The sequence below is a fragment of the Saccopteryx leptura genome, chromosome 3 (assembly GCF_036850995.1).
Source record: "Saccopteryx leptura isolate mSacLep1 chromosome 3, mSacLep1_pri_phased_curated, whole genome shotgun sequence".
NCBI classification, from domain to species: domain Eukaryota; kingdom Metazoa; phylum Chordata; class Mammalia; order Chiroptera; family Emballonuridae; genus Saccopteryx; species Saccopteryx leptura.
This window is the reverse complement of record NC_089505.1, coordinates 304,478,961-304,496,402: the sequence shown is the minus strand read 5'-3', so window position 1 is coordinate 304,496,402 and position 17,442 is coordinate 304,478,961. Positions and strand designations below refer to the sequence as shown.

Sequence of the window (17,442 nt, the reverse complement as noted above, 5' to 3'; positions counted from 1 at the left end):
CTTAAGTACTCTAGAAAAATGAATTTAAAATTTCCTTTATGACAATTACTTTCAAGTGGTAAAATTATTGTTATCACTTCTTGGAGAAAAAATTAATTCAGTTATTTTGGTAATAATATGCTTTAAGATTTTAGGGTTGAATACAAGGACATAATATACTCCTTATATGTCAGGGGCTAAGAGATGATAATGTGTGTTCAGTTATTAGCACAAAAGAAAAATGTCCTGAAATGTTTTCTTTTTTTTTTTTTAACATTTATGTTTTTAAACATAGAATTAAAGCATTGACTTTGTAAAGAATTATAAACACACAATACAATATAAAGATAGTGTAATACAGAATTTTACACTTGAAACCTAAATAATTTTATTAATCAATGTAACTCCAATAAATATAATTTAAAATAAATGTTTGTTTTGAAATTTTAAAAAAATTTAAAATTTGTCATTTAAAAATTAAAGTAATTATAGATTCAATTTTGATATTGTCTTATAGTTTAAGAAAAAAAGTTGATTCTTACTGAAAATTTTTTTCCCACATAGTAGAATTTGAATGTAACGTGGAATACCCTTTTCTCAGAAAGTACACAGAAAGCCATTTAATTGGGAAGATATGAATGACACGGCTACTGTCACAAATGATATCTACTGTATAACATCAAATTTCTGAGATTCTTTTCCCCAGTAAAATGTTTATAAATATATACCTCCTTACAAGGGAATGTTTCAATGATAGTGAAAATAAAAATATTTTGAAATAAATGAAAATGAAAACAATACCTATTGAATTTTTGTGGGATGCAACAAAAGTAATGCTTACAGGGAACTTTATAGCATTGAATGCACATATTAGAAAAAAAAACCTTGGCCCTGGCCGGTTGGCTCAGCGGTAGAGCGTCGGCCTAGCGTGCGGAGGACCCGGGTTAGATTCCCGGCCAGGGCACACAGGAGAAGCGCCCATTTGCTTCTCCACCCCTCCGCCGCGCCTTCCTCTCTGTCTCTCTCTTCCCCTCCCGCAGCCAAGGCTCATTGGAGCAAAGATGGCCCGGGCGCTGGGGATGGCTCTGTGGCCTCTGCCTCAGGCGCTAGAGTGGCTCTGGTCGCAACATGGCGACGCCCAGGATGGGCAGAGCATCGCCCCCTGGTGGGCAGAGCGTTGCCCCATGGTGGGCGTGCCGGGTGGATCCCGGTCGGGCGCATGCGGGAGTCTGTCTGACTGTCTCTCCCTATTTCCAGCTTCAGAAAAATGCAAAAAAAAAAAACCTTTTCAGTCAATCCTCTAAGCTTCAACCTCTAAAAAACTAGAAAAAGAAAATTAAATGAGAAGTAATCAGAATAAATAATAAAGAGCAGAAAATGCAATAAAATTAAGAGAAAAATATAGAAAAAAATCAATGAAACCAAAAGTTGGCTCTTTTACAAGATCAATAAAATTGATAGGCCCTGGCCGGTTGGCTCAGCGGCAGAGCGTCGGCCTGGCGTGCAGGAGTCCCGGGTTCAATTCCCGGCCAGGGAGGCGCCCATCTGCTTCTCCACCCCTCCCCCTCTCCTTCCTCTTTGTCTCTCTCTTCCCCTCCCGCAGCTAAGGCTCCATTGGAGCAAAGATGGCCCGGGCGCTGGGGATGGCTCCTTGGCCTCTGCCCCAGGCACTAGAAGGACTCTGGATGCAACAGAGCGACGCCCCAGAGGGGCAGAACATCGCCCCCTGGTGGGCATGCCGGGTGGATCCTGGTTGGGCGCATGCAGGAGTCTGTCTGACTGCCTCCCCGTTTCCAGCTTTGGAAAAATGAAAAAAAAATTGATAAAGCTGTTGCTAGGCTAACCAAAACAAAAAGAAGACACAAATATTCATATTAAAACTGAAAGAAGGGCTATCACTAGCAATCTCATAGATATTAAAAGGCTAATAAAGAAATCTTATGAACAACTCTGTGCCCACACATCTTATAATCTAGATGAAATGGACCACACCTTGAAAGACAACTTATTAAGACTCACACAATGAAAAACATCATCTTAATAGGCCTAATCTATTAAAGAAATTGAATTAATAATTAATCTTGTAAAACATAAAGAACTAGGCCTCGATGGATTTACTTGTGATTTCTGATTTCTACCAAGTATTTAGGGAACAAAAAATACTAATTTTCAACAATCTCGTCCAGAAAACTGGTACAGAGGAAACAGTTCCTAACTTAGTCTACGCAGTCAGCAATACCCGAATACCAAAACCAGAAAAAGACATTACAAGAAAAAAAACTACAGACCACTAGATCTCATGAAAATAGACTCTAATGTCCTTAATACAATATTAGCAGAACTAACTCCAATAATGTATAAGAAGAATTATACACCATGACCAAATGGGATTTGTTCTAGGTATGAAAAGCTGGCTCAACATTTGGAAATCAATTAATGCAATCCATTACATCAACAGGCTAAAGAAGAAAAATCATATGATTATATCAACAGATTCAGAAAAGGCATTCCTGATAAAAACTCAGTAAACCAGGACTAGAGAAGAACTTCAAGTTGGTTGAAAATAAAATCTACAAAGAACCTACAGCTAACATCATACTTAACAGTGAGAAACCAGATGTTTTCTCTCAGATTAGAAACAAGGCGAGGATACCTCTTACCATGCCTACTCAACAATGTACTGGAATTCCTAGCTAACGCAATTAGACAAAAAGGAAATAAAAGATATTCAGACTTGGAAAATAACACAAAACTGTATTTACAGATGGCATAACTATATAAGAAATATCAAAGAATCAACAAAAAACTCCTCAAACAAGTAAGTTATTAGAGAAAGGTGGTAGCAAAAAAACAATTAGTTTCCCATATACCTGCGATGAACAATCAGAATTTGGTATTAAAAACACAACACCATTTACATTAGCATCAAAAGAGAGAAAGAAAAAAACAAATCTAAAAAAGTACAAGATCTATATAAAAAACTACAAAACTGATGAGAAAAATAAAAATCTAAATTAATAGAGATATTCCATGTACATGGATAGAAAAGTTTAATATTGTCAACATTCAACCTGTCAGTTCTTCTAAACTTGATCTATCGAGTTAATGCAATTCCAATCAAAATCCCAATAAGTTTCTTGGTGGATACTGATAAGCTAATTCTAAAGCTGATTTACATGGAAAGCAAAAGACCCATAATAGCCAACATGTTAATGAAGAACAAAATCAGAGGACTGGCACTATTCAGCTTAAAGACTTATTGTGAAGATCCAGTAATCTAGACAGCGTGGTACTGGCAAAAGAATAGGCAAATAGATCGATGCAACAGAATAGAGAGGCAAGAAGCAGACCCACGTGAGTCTAGTTCACTGAGCTTTGACAAAGGAGCAAAGGTATGCCAATGGAGCAAAACCAGCCTTTTCAACAAATGACGCTATGACAACTGGGTATCCACATGCAATAAGTGAATCTAGACATTGACCTTACACTTTTCACAAAAATGAACTAAAAATAGATCAGATACCTAAATGTGAAATGCAAAACTATGAAACTTTTAGATTATAACACAGGAAAAAGTGCTATGGCATGGCAATAAGCTTTTAGATACAAAACTAAAAGCATGTTCCATAAAAAAGAAAAAATCTGTAAACCAGACTTCAAATTAAAACCTTCTGTTCTGCAAAAGATACAGCTAAGAGGATGAAAAGACAAGCCACAGATGGGGAGAAAGTATTTGCTAAACGCACATCTGATAAAGAACTTATACCCAAAATATACTAACAACTCTTTAAACTCAGCAATAAGAAAACAACGTGATTAAAAAGTGGGCAAAAGGTCTGAACAGACACTTCACCAAAGAAGAAAAACAGATGTCAAATAAGCATATGAAAATATACTCATCCTTTTTCATTAGTGAAATGTAAATTCAAACAACTACATGCTACTACACAGCTATTAGTGTGGCCAAAATCTTAAATAGTGACATTCTCAAATGCTGGCAAGGATGTAGAGTAATAGGAACTCTCATTCTTTCTCTGGTGGGAGGACAAAATGGTAAATCCACTTTGAAAGACAATTTGGCAGTTTCTTACAAAATTAAGCTTACTATATATACAATACAGTCCAGCAGTCACACTCCTAGGTATTTACCCAAATGAACTAAAACATGTCCATACAAAAACCTGCACACAAATGTTTATAGTAGTTTTATTTATAATCCCCAAAATTGGAAACAAGCAAAATGTCCTTCAATTGGGAGCGGGGAGGTTGGCATTTCTAGTTGAAGAGTAAGCATAAATTTCTTGAATCTAAAAAATAAACTAAAATGTTGCTGAATGACCAGATAAACCTTACTGTGTTTCTCAAGGAAGATGGATTATTACATATCTCCAGGTGATATAAATTTTATTTTATTAAGATAGGCAAAACATAGCTAACAAACTCATTTTTAAAAATAAATGCAAAGGATTTGAAAATTGCTAAGAGAATAGATCTTAAAAGTTCTCATTACAAGAAAAAAACATCTGCATGTGCAATCTCGGATATTAACTAAACGGTGGAGATCTATGCAAATTTTAAGTCATTATACTGTAAACCCAAAACTAATATAATGTTGTCAATTCCAGCTCAACAAAAATAAACAAAAATGAATGCAAATATACTTTTAGTTTTTAAAATGAATTAAATATTTGAAATTAAACTCTCATATTCAAGTTTCGTTTTTAATGTATTACACGTGCCTTTCCAAAAGAGAATATAGCTTTCAGTATTTAGTTACAAACACATTAAAATAATTTTTGAGCTTAAGATTCATGAGGAGGTACACGTTTATAATACACTGCATAATGGCTGAGACTTAAAAGATAACTATTCTTTATGTAAATTTAAAAATGCACAATAAAAACAAAAAAACCCAAATGAGCTCTTATGTGTTTGCCCTGAAGAAACCTTACAAAGTTATCTTTATATGTTCATTCTGACATAGTAATTCTATGAACAACACGGTAACAGATTCTATAAGTATGTATTCATCTGAACTGCACAAGTCCATGAAGCTGGACGGCAGCATCCCGGTCACACATAGATCAGATCATGACTAGAGTCTCACTTCCCATCAGAAAACACTGACTTTAAAGACACTAGACCAGCGGTTCTCAACCTGTGGGTCGCGACCCCGGCAGGGGTCGAATGACCAAAACACAGGGGTCGCCTAAAGCCATATTTTATTAATATGTATTTTCCGATGGCTTTAGGCGACCCCTGTGTTTTGGTCGTTCGACCCCCGCTGGGGTCGCGACCCACAGGTTGAGAACCGCTGCACTAGACTGATTAAAAGAAAAAAAAAATCTGAAATTATTTCAATAAAAATAGACATATTTCAACTGTTTTTTATTTCTAGTTCAAAACAAAAACATTAGATTATATGTACTAAATATAAGGTCTACCGGAAAGTTCAGTCCGTATTTGGAATAAAACAAAATACAAATTTTTCTTACCGTCAATAAACTTTATTAAATAATATATTTCCACACCAATCCTATCTTCCAAATATGGTCCGAAATGGTTTGCTGAGCTGAATTAAGCCTTTCTGCGATCTCCGATGTTGTCAGAAAAGGATCTTGCTCCAACATGGTCTTAACAACATCGTCATCGATCAAAGATGGTCACCCAGAAAGTGGCTTATCAGAAAGGTCGAAATCACCTGTTTCGAATTTTTTGAACCATCTTCTGCATGACCTATCAGAAACTGTACCTTCACCAAACACTTTCAATAAATTTCTACATGCTTCTGTAGCATTTCTTCCTTGTTGAAATTCGTATACAATACAGTGGCGTAAATGAACTTTATCAGTAGCCATGGGTACACTATCGCTTCACACATAAGACTAACGTGAATCAACTTTTAGTTAATTTGCTACGTCAGTATGTATACATTAAGTGATAAAAATAGAGAGACACACATGCGCCAAATAAACATGTGTTTATGTGTCGAAACTTGTTGTGATAGAAACGGACAGAACTTTCTGGTAGACTTTATAATTCCTTCTAATTCTTTGACAAATTTATTATGTACAAACAAAACTTCCTTTTAATCAAAAAGGACAAGTCTACAATTAGATATATGATTAGAAAGGAAGGTTAGCACCAAAAAAAAATTAAGGCTAAATCCACAGTCTTACCGAAAATGTAAAAAAAAAAACCCAAATCCAAAAACCCAGACTAACTATTCCTTAAATTTTTTTTACAGTAATCCACATTTCTTTTCAACATGGAAGCTCACTGAACTTTCCACTTCTAACTATGCAACACTAGCACGGCTTATCTATACACATTCGTTTTAGTGGGAAGTGGTGAATATAAGAAATCAGAAAAATATTATTTTCTCCCAAGTTCAATTCATTCCTATTCTGTAGCCATAAAGCTACTAAAATTGAAATAAGTACCTAAAACACTAAGCATTTATTCAAATAAAACCTAAAACAGCTCATTCAATCTGAAAATCATACATAACTTTTAGAAATTATAATTTTGCAGTTTCCCAAGTGGCATGGTTTTGTGCCAAGTCAGCCCCACACTTTACATGGAGTCCCCTGAGCAAATAAAATTCACTTTAAACAATGTCAAATTTCAGAGAAAAACTTTTATGATATGACTAAATTGTTTTTTTTCAAAAGGCTCTAATCAACCTAAATTTAAAAAGCATAAATAAATCTCCACTAGTTTGTTTTATATATTCCTCACAACCAAAATGCCATGAATCGAGTAAAATTATTCTGCCATCTCCTTTTCTCATTTTGTTACTCCACAGACCCTAGTGAGTTTCTCCACTTCTCATTCATACAGCTATCTTCATTTCAAAATTTCAAGACCCCTTTAAGTCCAGAGGGTTCATGTGAACATACGAGATCTTTCTAAAGTTGGGGACAAGCCATTATTTTTCCTCATGAAGTTTATGAAAGTCCCTACAAATTTCTACAATAAATTCAATTTCTCTATAACAAAGTTTATCTTTTTTTTTTTTTTTTTAACAAAGTTTATCTTGAATGAGATTATATAGATGTGGACTTTAAAAGAAAGAAGAGATAGTTACAGTACTAGGTTATGGGATACTGTAGTTATACATGTAAAGTGAGTGAAGAATATTCTATCAAGCTAGATTTAAAAATAATAAAGGTATATAGAATATAATGATCAAAGATAAAAGTGTTTAGAGTTGGGATGTGCTGCAGAAGAAATATTTGCAGTTACTTAGAACACAAGTTTAGGAACGATATAACTTCCTATTCTGGAAAAAAAAGTGTTTGCATGCATTTAATAGAGAAGTTAGAACACAGAGATGTTTTGGGGGGAATCACTGCTGATGATTACAGAATAATGTGATAGTTCACATTTAAATTAGCATCTTTACCTAAATCATTTTTGTGTGTGTAGGACAACCACCCAGAATTAATACTCTGAGCAAAATGTCATATAAGTGAGTTTTTCAGTATAAAACCATTTTAATGTGACTTGTAGCAACAGAGTGGGCTTTGGCTCTAGAAATAAAAGGCAAAGGGAGAAAACTGTCTGCCTCTTGGAGGATAACAGATCACCTCACAACCCATGAAAGGAGAGATTACATTTTTAAAAAATGTAAAGACAAGGATGAAGAAGTAGAAAAACGCTAGTAGGAAAACTCCTAGGGATGGAGAGGGCTCATCAAGGGTTGTGCAGAAGTGTGGAACATGCCCACGCTCACACACACTGTTATGAAGTCGCAGCAGGCACGTGTGGGAAAGGGTCGAACAGGGGAATCGCCATTTTCTATCACCAACCCTTTGGTGTTATTTGATTTTTTTTGGAAAACATTAAATAGTGATGATATACATTAAATTCAAGGTGATGTCACTTATTTTCATATTCAATGTGAGCAAATTACAGTGAAGAATTATAGTTAAATATTTATAAGTATGCATCTAAAAAGCTGTATATATCTTGAAAATTGTGTATTTATAATTAAACAAAGTCTCTATTTCATGTGTTTTTGAAGTTTACATACTTTATAATAAATCTTTAACAAATGAAAATGAAGTCAATGCCATGACCATGCTGCTTGATTTATACATAAGTTTGCCAACATTTGCCAGAACTCTGCAACCACTGCAGGAATATATGACTGTGAAAAAATGCATTCAAACCACCAGAAGTACAGCCTGCAGAACCAATAAAATGCACATAATTACCTGCTGTGGGATCTGTAACAGCTTGGCTGGTGATGCCAGATGGTGGTTCTTGAAGCTGGTAGGTGGCATTTGTAGAAGGCGTGGTTGGGCTGGTGTTGCTGCTCGTCATATAATGTGCCGGATATGGTGAGCTGTTATAATACTGTGCGTACTGACCCTGGCCGAAACTGGGGTAAGATGGATAGTCCTACCAAATAAAACCACACAAGAATCATCTGTCAGATCATGGCTGCTTATTTCTTACATTTCAAAGTAGAGCTGCACATAGATATGTGGTTCCAAATTACATAGGAGCACACAGGCACACGTTGACTGACGTGCTCAGACTTGTAGACAAATTTTATGTAAAATCAGATACACTCTTCATATTTTTTCTGTGCCATGATACAATAGTAGGTAAAATTAAACCAACCCCCAAACCTAACAACTTACCATATCAGCCTACCAAAGAGATTTTAAAAAGGAAAAAAAAACTATTAAAAGGTTTCGCAAAGCATTCACAGTGCATTATAAACAGATCTTTCTTCATATATGAAAATCATCTGTTGCATTTTTAAAATTTTAGAAGTTAAATTGGCTTTTAAAATTACCTGCTGTGAACTGTTAAATCCAGAGGAGTTCGTGAGTGAATTATTTCCTGTATATAATCCTGATGATGTTGTAAAACTACTACCTAAAACAAAATGAAGAGAAATATGGTTGGCTAAGCATGTGCCCATAGGAAATTATTACTTAGACAAAACAGACTTGGAGTTCACTGCAAATGCCTTTGGTTGATCTTCAAAACCAGAATCCACTGCCATGGCTACAATTTCATTTTCTTTCTTTCTTTAATTTTTATTTATTGATTTTTAGAAAAAGAGAGAAAGGGAGAAAGAGAGAGAACACTGATTTGTTGTTCCACTTATTTATGCATTCATTGGTTGTCTTTTTGTATGTGCCCTGGCCAAGGATCAAACCCTCAACCTTGGCTTATTTGTACAACACTCTAACCAACTGAGCTACCCAACTAAGGTTAAAATTTCATTTTCTTAAAATGCTTGACAATTTCAGTTTTACTCTATTACAAAGAATTAAAAAGTAAAGAGGTTTAAGTTTGTCAAGACATAAATAACATATATAAAGTATGAATGAAATTATACATTTGTGCAAAAATATTAGACACTAAGGTTTCCACTTCAATTAGAAGAACACAACAGGATTTTTTCACGTCTTTATATTAAGTATGCTTAATAAAATGATGGGACAAGATTAGATGATCTTAAGAGTACTTGCAAGCTCTAAAATTATGTTGCTATTTCCAAGAACTTAGAGTGTGTGTACTTGTCATTATAATGCCCACTGAAAAAACTGATTATTTCATTTTACAGAAGAGTGGTAGCACTTGAACTATTTAATAAAACAAAGATCAGAAAGGAACACGATCAATGTTTTACTGTTACACATGCTATTGAGGTAACAGTCTACACACTGAATATCTACATGTGCTCACTGTGCAGCATACAAACCCAAAAGCAAATCTTAGTTTTGTCGCTCAGTTTATTTAGCATCTTCTTGTTAAATTATTCAAAGAAACAAAATACTAATTTTGATGATCACTGGCAAAGATTTTTGAAAAGACAAGATCAGTGATTGGCAACTATCCTATATAAAAGAGGTCATCCATACACTGCAAAATGGGAATTTAAATAGGCACATGTCTGTTGGGCTATTTGGTCAATGATTAAGAAATTTTCTATAACATTTAACCCAGCAATGTTATTACCAGTCATTTACTCTAAGAAAAAAACATGGATTTATACTAAGAGATACTTAGCAAAGATGTTCTTTAGTGTAGTTCCTAATAACAGAATATAGAAGGCATTCCCAAGATTTTCATAGGTGTTAATCAGAAATGAAAACTCTATAAAGCTGTTTAAATGGTATCATAATGACATTCAGTGACATGGGGAAAATTTTTCACACTATATTATTAAAATAAACACTAAAATAAAACATTTTTGGTGAGTTTTTTAGAAATATTTTTAAAAGCATAAAACATTTTTCTTTTATTTTCTTTATTAAATTTATTGGGATGGAATTGGTTAATAAGATTATATAGGTTGCAAGTGTACAATTCTGTGAACCATGATCAGTATGTTGTATTGGTGCCCATGACCTAAAGTCAAATCTTTTGTCCATATATTTTACCCCCTTTACCACCTCCTCATTGCCCTTCCCTCAGGTTACCACCATACTGTTGTCTGTGTCTAAAAGCTTAAAACATCTATAAAAACCATAAAAATCTCAGAAATGTTATCTATGGAGAGGTAGAATCATTGGTCACATAATATTCATAAAGCCAATATACATTTTTAAATTTTGTACTTAGATACTGTGTTACTTTTGTCAATAGAATACTCTTTTAAAAAATAAAATTTTTTGGCTCTGGCCGGTTGGCTCAGCGGTAGAGCGTCGGCCTGGCGTGCGGGGGACCCGGGTTCGATTCCTGGCCAGGGCACATAGGAGAAGCGCCCATTTGCTTCTCCACCCCCCCCTTCCTCTCTGTCTCTCTCTTCCCCTCCCGCAGCCAAGGCTCCATTGGAGCAAAGATGGCCCGGGTGCTGGGGATGGCTCCTTGGCCTCTGCCCCAGGCGCTAGAGTGGCTCTGGTCGCAACAGAGCGACGCCCCGGAGGGGCAGAGCATCTCCCCCTGGTGGGCAGAGCGTCGCCCCTGGTGGGCGTGCCGGGTGGATCCCGGTCGGGTGCATGCGGGAGTCTGTCTGACTGTCTCTCCCCATTTCCAGCTTCAGAAAAATACAAAAAAAAAATAATAATAATAAAAAAATAAATAAATAAATAAAATTTTTATGGCAAATGATGGTAAAGGCAATAAATGTGTTGACAGTTCAAAGAGTAAGTCTTCAATGTGAATGAGCTATTCACAGATGTCTCCCAGGTATGATGTGGTAGCTAACATATGCCATGTACTTGTTGCTGAACATTAAGTGCTGGCTAAAGAGTCAGAAAACAAGGAGTTTCCAGTTGATCACTTATGAGCTGTTTGGACTTTGGACAAATCACCTAATAACTCTAAGATATAATTTCCCTATTGGCAAGAACTCTACTTTGTAGGGTTTCTTAAACAGATCAAATGAGGTAATGTTTTGGAAAGCACAATCAACAATCTATAGTATCAACAAACCTTAGGAACCGTTACTGTTTATTCCTGCAAACATTTCTAACATTCTCCACTGTATTTACATATCTTTTCTCTTTTTTTACTTTCCCAAACTAGATAAACATGACTTAATCTCTTTTCATATCTAAAATTCTTTTTCTATAAAGTTCAAGCATCTCTGAACTTTGAAAACCAGGCCCAAGGGTTTGTTATTTTCATTAAGAAGAGAAAATATTTCCCAAGATTGCTTTAAATTTAGTTATTCCACAGATTCATATCTGAGGTTTTTTCATTTGTATCTTTTAGGAATACTAACTGTTCAAAATCCCCAAAACACCCATCACAGATAAGCAGAGAGCTATCACATGGCTAATACCTGCTCTGCCATGAACGATGGGGCCCTGGTAGACAAGATCCCCATATTAGTGCTCATTTTCATGTGGCAATCTCATACTTCTTATCATATTAAACACTGGGCTCACGGTGAGAACTACATGGGGATAAAAAGATGACTAAGACAAGGTCTTGGACCTCAGAGGACTTATTGGGATGACAGTTTTGTTTTGTTTTTATAAACATTGGACCTCATAGGCATATGACTCACTCTTGATATATTTATGTACCAGTGAACAATTAATATTGATATTATATATAAAGTAAACTTATTAATGAGCATTTTTTTTTAAATTCTGGAAGAACTTTTTTTTTTTTGGCTAGGGGTATGACTATCAATGCTTTTTTAAAAACTTTATTATATACATTTCATAGGAAAAATTACTTCGAGTTATGACTTGTAGTTTCATTTAAACTATACATTTTTAGGTTATGACTTGCTACATACATTTATACTGTACATTTTTGAACAATAAATACTGACCTCAATAATCCCTTTACACCAAGAAAATGAATAAGACATAGAATATATTTTTTAAATGGATGTTTTCATTCCCTAAGCTATTCCCTGGAACAAAGTAGAAAAGACCATAGAAGCTGTATTGGCACATACGGGCCACTGAGGTATAACCAAGTAAATCACAGCTCAGTACTCCAAATGGTACCCAAGTGACTTCCCAGACTTAGTGCTACTTCCAAGACTGCACATTAGCTGGGATTCAACATAAGCTATACTCATTTGCTGGCTGGCTGTAGGCTGAATTCCGTTCCATTTAGCATGCTGAGCAGGCGTTTAATGGCACTCAGTGGCCAGGGAGACTTAATGCAACTTCCAAAAGGATCTAACTTACTTCAGGGAGAGGGGTACACACTGGAGAATCAGGCTCAGGCAATATTAATTTTTCACCACCGGAGTCAGCTCTGCAGAGCCGCCTGCCTGCCTTCACACGGGACTCAGGCACAGAGAGCTGCTAACGTTCAGTGCGGGCCACCAGCACTGGGTGCCTGTGACAGCCTCCTCTCCTGAGCTCCTGCCCATCTCTGACTCTCCAGTTCATTTCTCCACAAAGGGGATGACACACTTTCTCCAATAGGCACAGCTCATCTTCTCACTCCCCTACTTTGCAAAGTAACCACAAGTGGGTCCCGACTGCCCTTGGTAAAATCCGAACTCCTTACCAGGGTTTCCTTATTATAAGGCTCCTGGTCTGGCCCCAGTTTCTCTCTTGGGCTGCTTTGGTCTCTTCTCAGGAACCCCAGCTGCAACCCCAGCCCACCCAGATACACATCCCAACACCAGTGAAGTGACATGTGGTTCTCTTAGGGCTACTCCCACCCCTCTACCTCCCTCCCACTGCAGCCTGGTTAATTTCTTATCAGCTGCACAATTCAGTATGCATGAGAAACTTCTTTCCTCAGAAAGACCTCCCTGTATTCCCATCTTCTCTCCTTTCCTCCTAAGCCTGATTACTGAATCAATCAATTTATCTATCTCTTTCATATGTATTTATTATATATATTTACATATATATAACTTGCTAGTCAGTATTTTAAGCTAATTTGTACTAATTAATAACTCAACAGCTAATACAAATTTAACTAATCCTAATTATATTTAATTAGTCCTTTCCTTATCAAATAGCCTAAAAAGAAACTCTAAAGATTATATCAGCAATTGGATATTTGTAGACAAACCACATAAATATGCCCAGAATACAAAATATAATAAAACTGTTAATATCCACTGAGTGCTTACTATATATCAGGAGTGTGTACCTCTTGTATATGCTTTATCTGTACTCCATACCCAATATTATAGAAAGTATTCATAGTGCCATTTTGTAGATAAGGAAACAGAGCATTAGGCTAAGATAATGTGGCTTCTGTGGGGTGGGAGTGAAAGTCAAACGTAGCCCCACCTGGCTTTAGAGTCTACACCAGGGGTCCCCAAACTTTTTACACAGGGGGCCAGTTCACTGTCCCTCAGACCGTTGGAGGGCCGGACTATAAAAAAAACTATGAACAAATCCCTATGCACACTGCACATATCTTATTTTAAAGTAAAAAAACAAAATGGGAACAAATACAATATTTAAAATAAAAAACAAGTAAATTTAAATCAAGAAACTGACCAGTATTTCAATGGGAACTATGGGCCTGCTTTTGGCTAATGAGATGGTCAATGTGCTCCTTTCATTGACCACCAATGAAAGAGGTGCCCCTTCCGGAAGTGCAGCGGGGGCCGGATAAATGGCCTCAGGGGGCCGTAGTTTGGGGACCCCTGGTCTACACAATGCTCTCTCAAGCCCTCCTACCTATTATTATTATTATTATGATTATTATTATTATTCCTCCTCCTCCTCCTCCTCCCCCTCCCTCTCCCCCTCCTCCTCCTTCTTCTTCTTCTTCTTTTATTTTTAAGTGAGAGGCATAGAGGCAGACTTCCGCATGCACCAGGATCTGGCTACACCCAGCAAGCCCCCTATCTGGTGAGGCTCTGCCCATCTGGGGCTGCTGCTCTACTGCTCTGCAACTGAGCTATTTTAGTGCTTGAGTGAGGCTATGGAGCCATCCTCAGCACCTTGCTTAAACCATTCAAGCCATGGCTGTGGGAGAGGTAGAGAGCGAGAGAAGAGGGAGGGGTGGAGAAGCAGATGGTTGTTTCTCCTGTGTGCCCTGACCGAAAATCAAACCCAGGACTTCTACACATTGGGCCAACACTCTACTGCTGAGCCAACAGGCCAGGGCCTCCTCCTACCTACTCTATACTGCTTTATGGGATGTTCTGAAATTCACTAATGTGTTCTTTTCAATAGGACTAACAACCGCATACTGGGAGCACAGTAGAAGTGACAAGAACAAATAATACTTCAAACTTATTGAGTGGTGACTCTGAGCCAGACTCAAATATAAGTATTTCCCATGTTACAGCTCACGGAGCCTTCACAGCCACCCCATGACATGACATAGGCACTATTACATCCCATTTTACAGGTGAACAAAGTACCCAAGAGGAGAAGCAACTGTGGCAAATGGGATTCGATCCCAGGACATCTAGATCCAGAGTCAAAACTCTCAGTCTCCACAGTATACTGCCTCCCAAAGTAATTAAGGGATTTTTTATGTTAATATTTTATTTTAACCAACATACTACGCAGACGGCTAACCAACTGCCATAGAGCCATTAGGAGGCACTGGTTAAAAGGCACCTGTCAGGGCTCCTCCGCAGACACAGGAACCATCATCCTGTGGAGGTGGGAAGGAGAGGGTGTGACCTGAAAATCCACAGGCTTCCCAAACACCCACAGAGCCTGACTTCTAGTTCCACTGTGTGCTAGCACCAACTTACTAGGTGTTTTAGCAACTGCTTCAAAAACACATAACCAGAATATGCTTTCTTTTTCCACTGAGAAAGTAATCACACGTATCAGCATGTACAGAATGGAAGCTTCTCAGGGACAGTTGGAGGGGTTTTCTTTGGTCCTGAAGCCAGGATCAGGCTGTTAAGGGTCAGAGGGTCCCACTTCGGCAGCTGATCTGATGCCAATTTGGTGCCCATACCACCAGGTAAATTTCACTGACGTTTAGACCACCACAGAGCAAAGGCAAAATAGTGATGACAACACTTTCCTGAGAAACCTTCCGTGTGCGGCTGCGAGCCCACGTCCTGGTCTGTGCTGGCCCAGCACGAGGAGCGCGTTTCTGTATAAGGCCGCCATCACCCTGCTCAACGCACAGGGGAGAAAAGGCAAGACATAGCCAGGAAAACAGACTCCTCTTTCCACCAGGATCAACCCACCGAGAGCTTCTGTTGGATTTTTGAGTCTTCACTTACAACTTTAGGTCCCAGATAATTAGGCTTATAATTCAGAAGTCCTTTATCAAAATCATAGAAAAGTCTTTTCCTTCCTAGAGACAAATGACTTTACATGAAAACTCACCTTTCGATAAATAAAAATATTTTATAATAAAACATTTTACATTTTATGTAACATTATATCATGAAACTTCCCCAAGTAAAAATAATTCCTACTTAGAATCCATTATTACTCAATTAAGGAATCTGGCAGAGATGGGTTCCAGTGAAGCTCCAATAATATCCAGTGTATCCTTCTTGGTAGAGCCTGAATTAAATTAAATCATGCTCCAAGCAGGATGGCTATGGGAATACCTTCCTACCCATTAGTTTAAAGGAAAAAATCAGCCCTGGCTGGTTGGCTTAGTGGTAGAGCATCAGCTCGGCCTGTAGATGTCCTGGGTTCGATTTCCTGTCAAGGCACACAGGAGAAGTGACCATCTGTTTCTCCCCCCCCTCACCCTCCCCTCTCTGTCCCTCTCTCTCTATCTTCCTCTCCCACAGCCATGGCTCTATTCATTTGAGTGCACTGGCCCTGGGTGCTGAGGCTCTGTGGAGCCTCCATCTCAGGCACTAAAAATAGCAGTTGTGAGCATGGGCCCAGACTGGCAGAGCACTGGCCTCAGATGGGGGTTGCCAGGTGTATCCCAGTCAAAGTGCATGTGGGAGTCTATCTCCCTGCCTCTCACTTGGAAAATAATGAAAAAAAAAAGAAAAAAATCTTTATTTAAATAAGTTTATAATTGTAAAAAATCATAGTCATACTTCTTCCTTGGCCGAGAGGGGAGATCCTGATTTCCAGAACAAAACACTGGGAAGTCTCCTTTTAGAACATCCCAAAGTGAAAATTATTTTTTATTCCATTGCCCTCTTTTTAAAGCAGAGAACTTTTATATTCTGAGTGCACAGATTAATTGTATCACACTATGAAAAACTCTTTTCAAGTTCGTTCACCTACCGGCTGTCTCTACAGGTATGACCACTACTTGGGAGGGTGTTCTAGACCAAAAGAAGCAGGAGTCTTAAGTCGAGCCCTTGAGAAAAGTTTAAACACAAACACACACACAAACTCATAAAGACAACACAGAGGAACCACACATATTGACATGGAGCTGCCCATGAATAACAATACCTGGTTAGGTTGGAAAGGACACAACCATGCACAGAAAAAGACAAGAAGTACATCCTGGCAGGTGGTGAGCACTATCCAAAGGTCAGATCATAAAAGGTTTATAGGGAAATAGGGAGAACTATACTTACGTAGCAGGAGCCCCATCATCATTTTTTTTAAGTAAGGAATAACAGTTCAGGATAAGAAATGGCATTCTTTAACTGAAAACCCCAAGAATCTGAATGCTGACTATACCAATATGAGCATATTAAGACACAGGAAATATTGTGGTTCTCATTCTCCCTTTAAGGATTGGAGGGTGTGTGTGGGGGGGGGGCGCTATTATAAATACAGGATCTGTATGTTTACATCATGGGTCTGCAGTTGGGGTTTGGGGTGGAGAGTTGGGATGATGGGACAGGGAAAGGAACATGCTGACCACGCTACTTCCTAAAAGTCCCCGTCCACAGCTCACTCTGTCAGTTTAGGATGGGGGCTGCTGTCCTGGGAGCGCATCTTCCTCATCTTGGCCCTCTAATTTAATGGTTATCTCGATCAGTCCCCATTTCCTTTCCTTCAAGGCCTGGCTCAGATCCTGTCTTTCCAATAAGCCTTCCCCGGCTATTCCTCTCTGCACTGATTGATTTCACCTTCGGGAAACTTCAGCTCCATTACAACTGATACCGTGTAATTAATCTCTTCATTGGAACAACATTAAACA

At 37.7% G+C, this 17,442-nt stretch overlaps 1 protein-coding gene across 17 annotated transcripts in view; it reads right to left on the bottom strand.

The window, feature by feature from the left end:
• The window catches only part of EYA1 (EYA transcriptional coactivator and phosphatase 1), a 334,821-nt gene that overhangs the window by 102,740 nt on the left and 214,639 nt on the right, over positions 1-17,442 (bottom strand). For all 17 annotated transcript variants that reach the window (XM_066378892.1, XM_066378893.1, XM_066378895.1 and 14 more), the window contains 2 exons: positions 8,792-8,874; positions 8,202-8,388 (listed from right to left, as the gene is read on the bottom strand). In XM_066378892.1, coding sequence (XP_066234989.1) covers positions 8,202-8,388; positions 8,792-8,874 — 270 coding nt within the window. The remainder of the gene's footprint in view (positions 1-8,201; positions 8,389-8,791; positions 8,875-17,442) is intronic.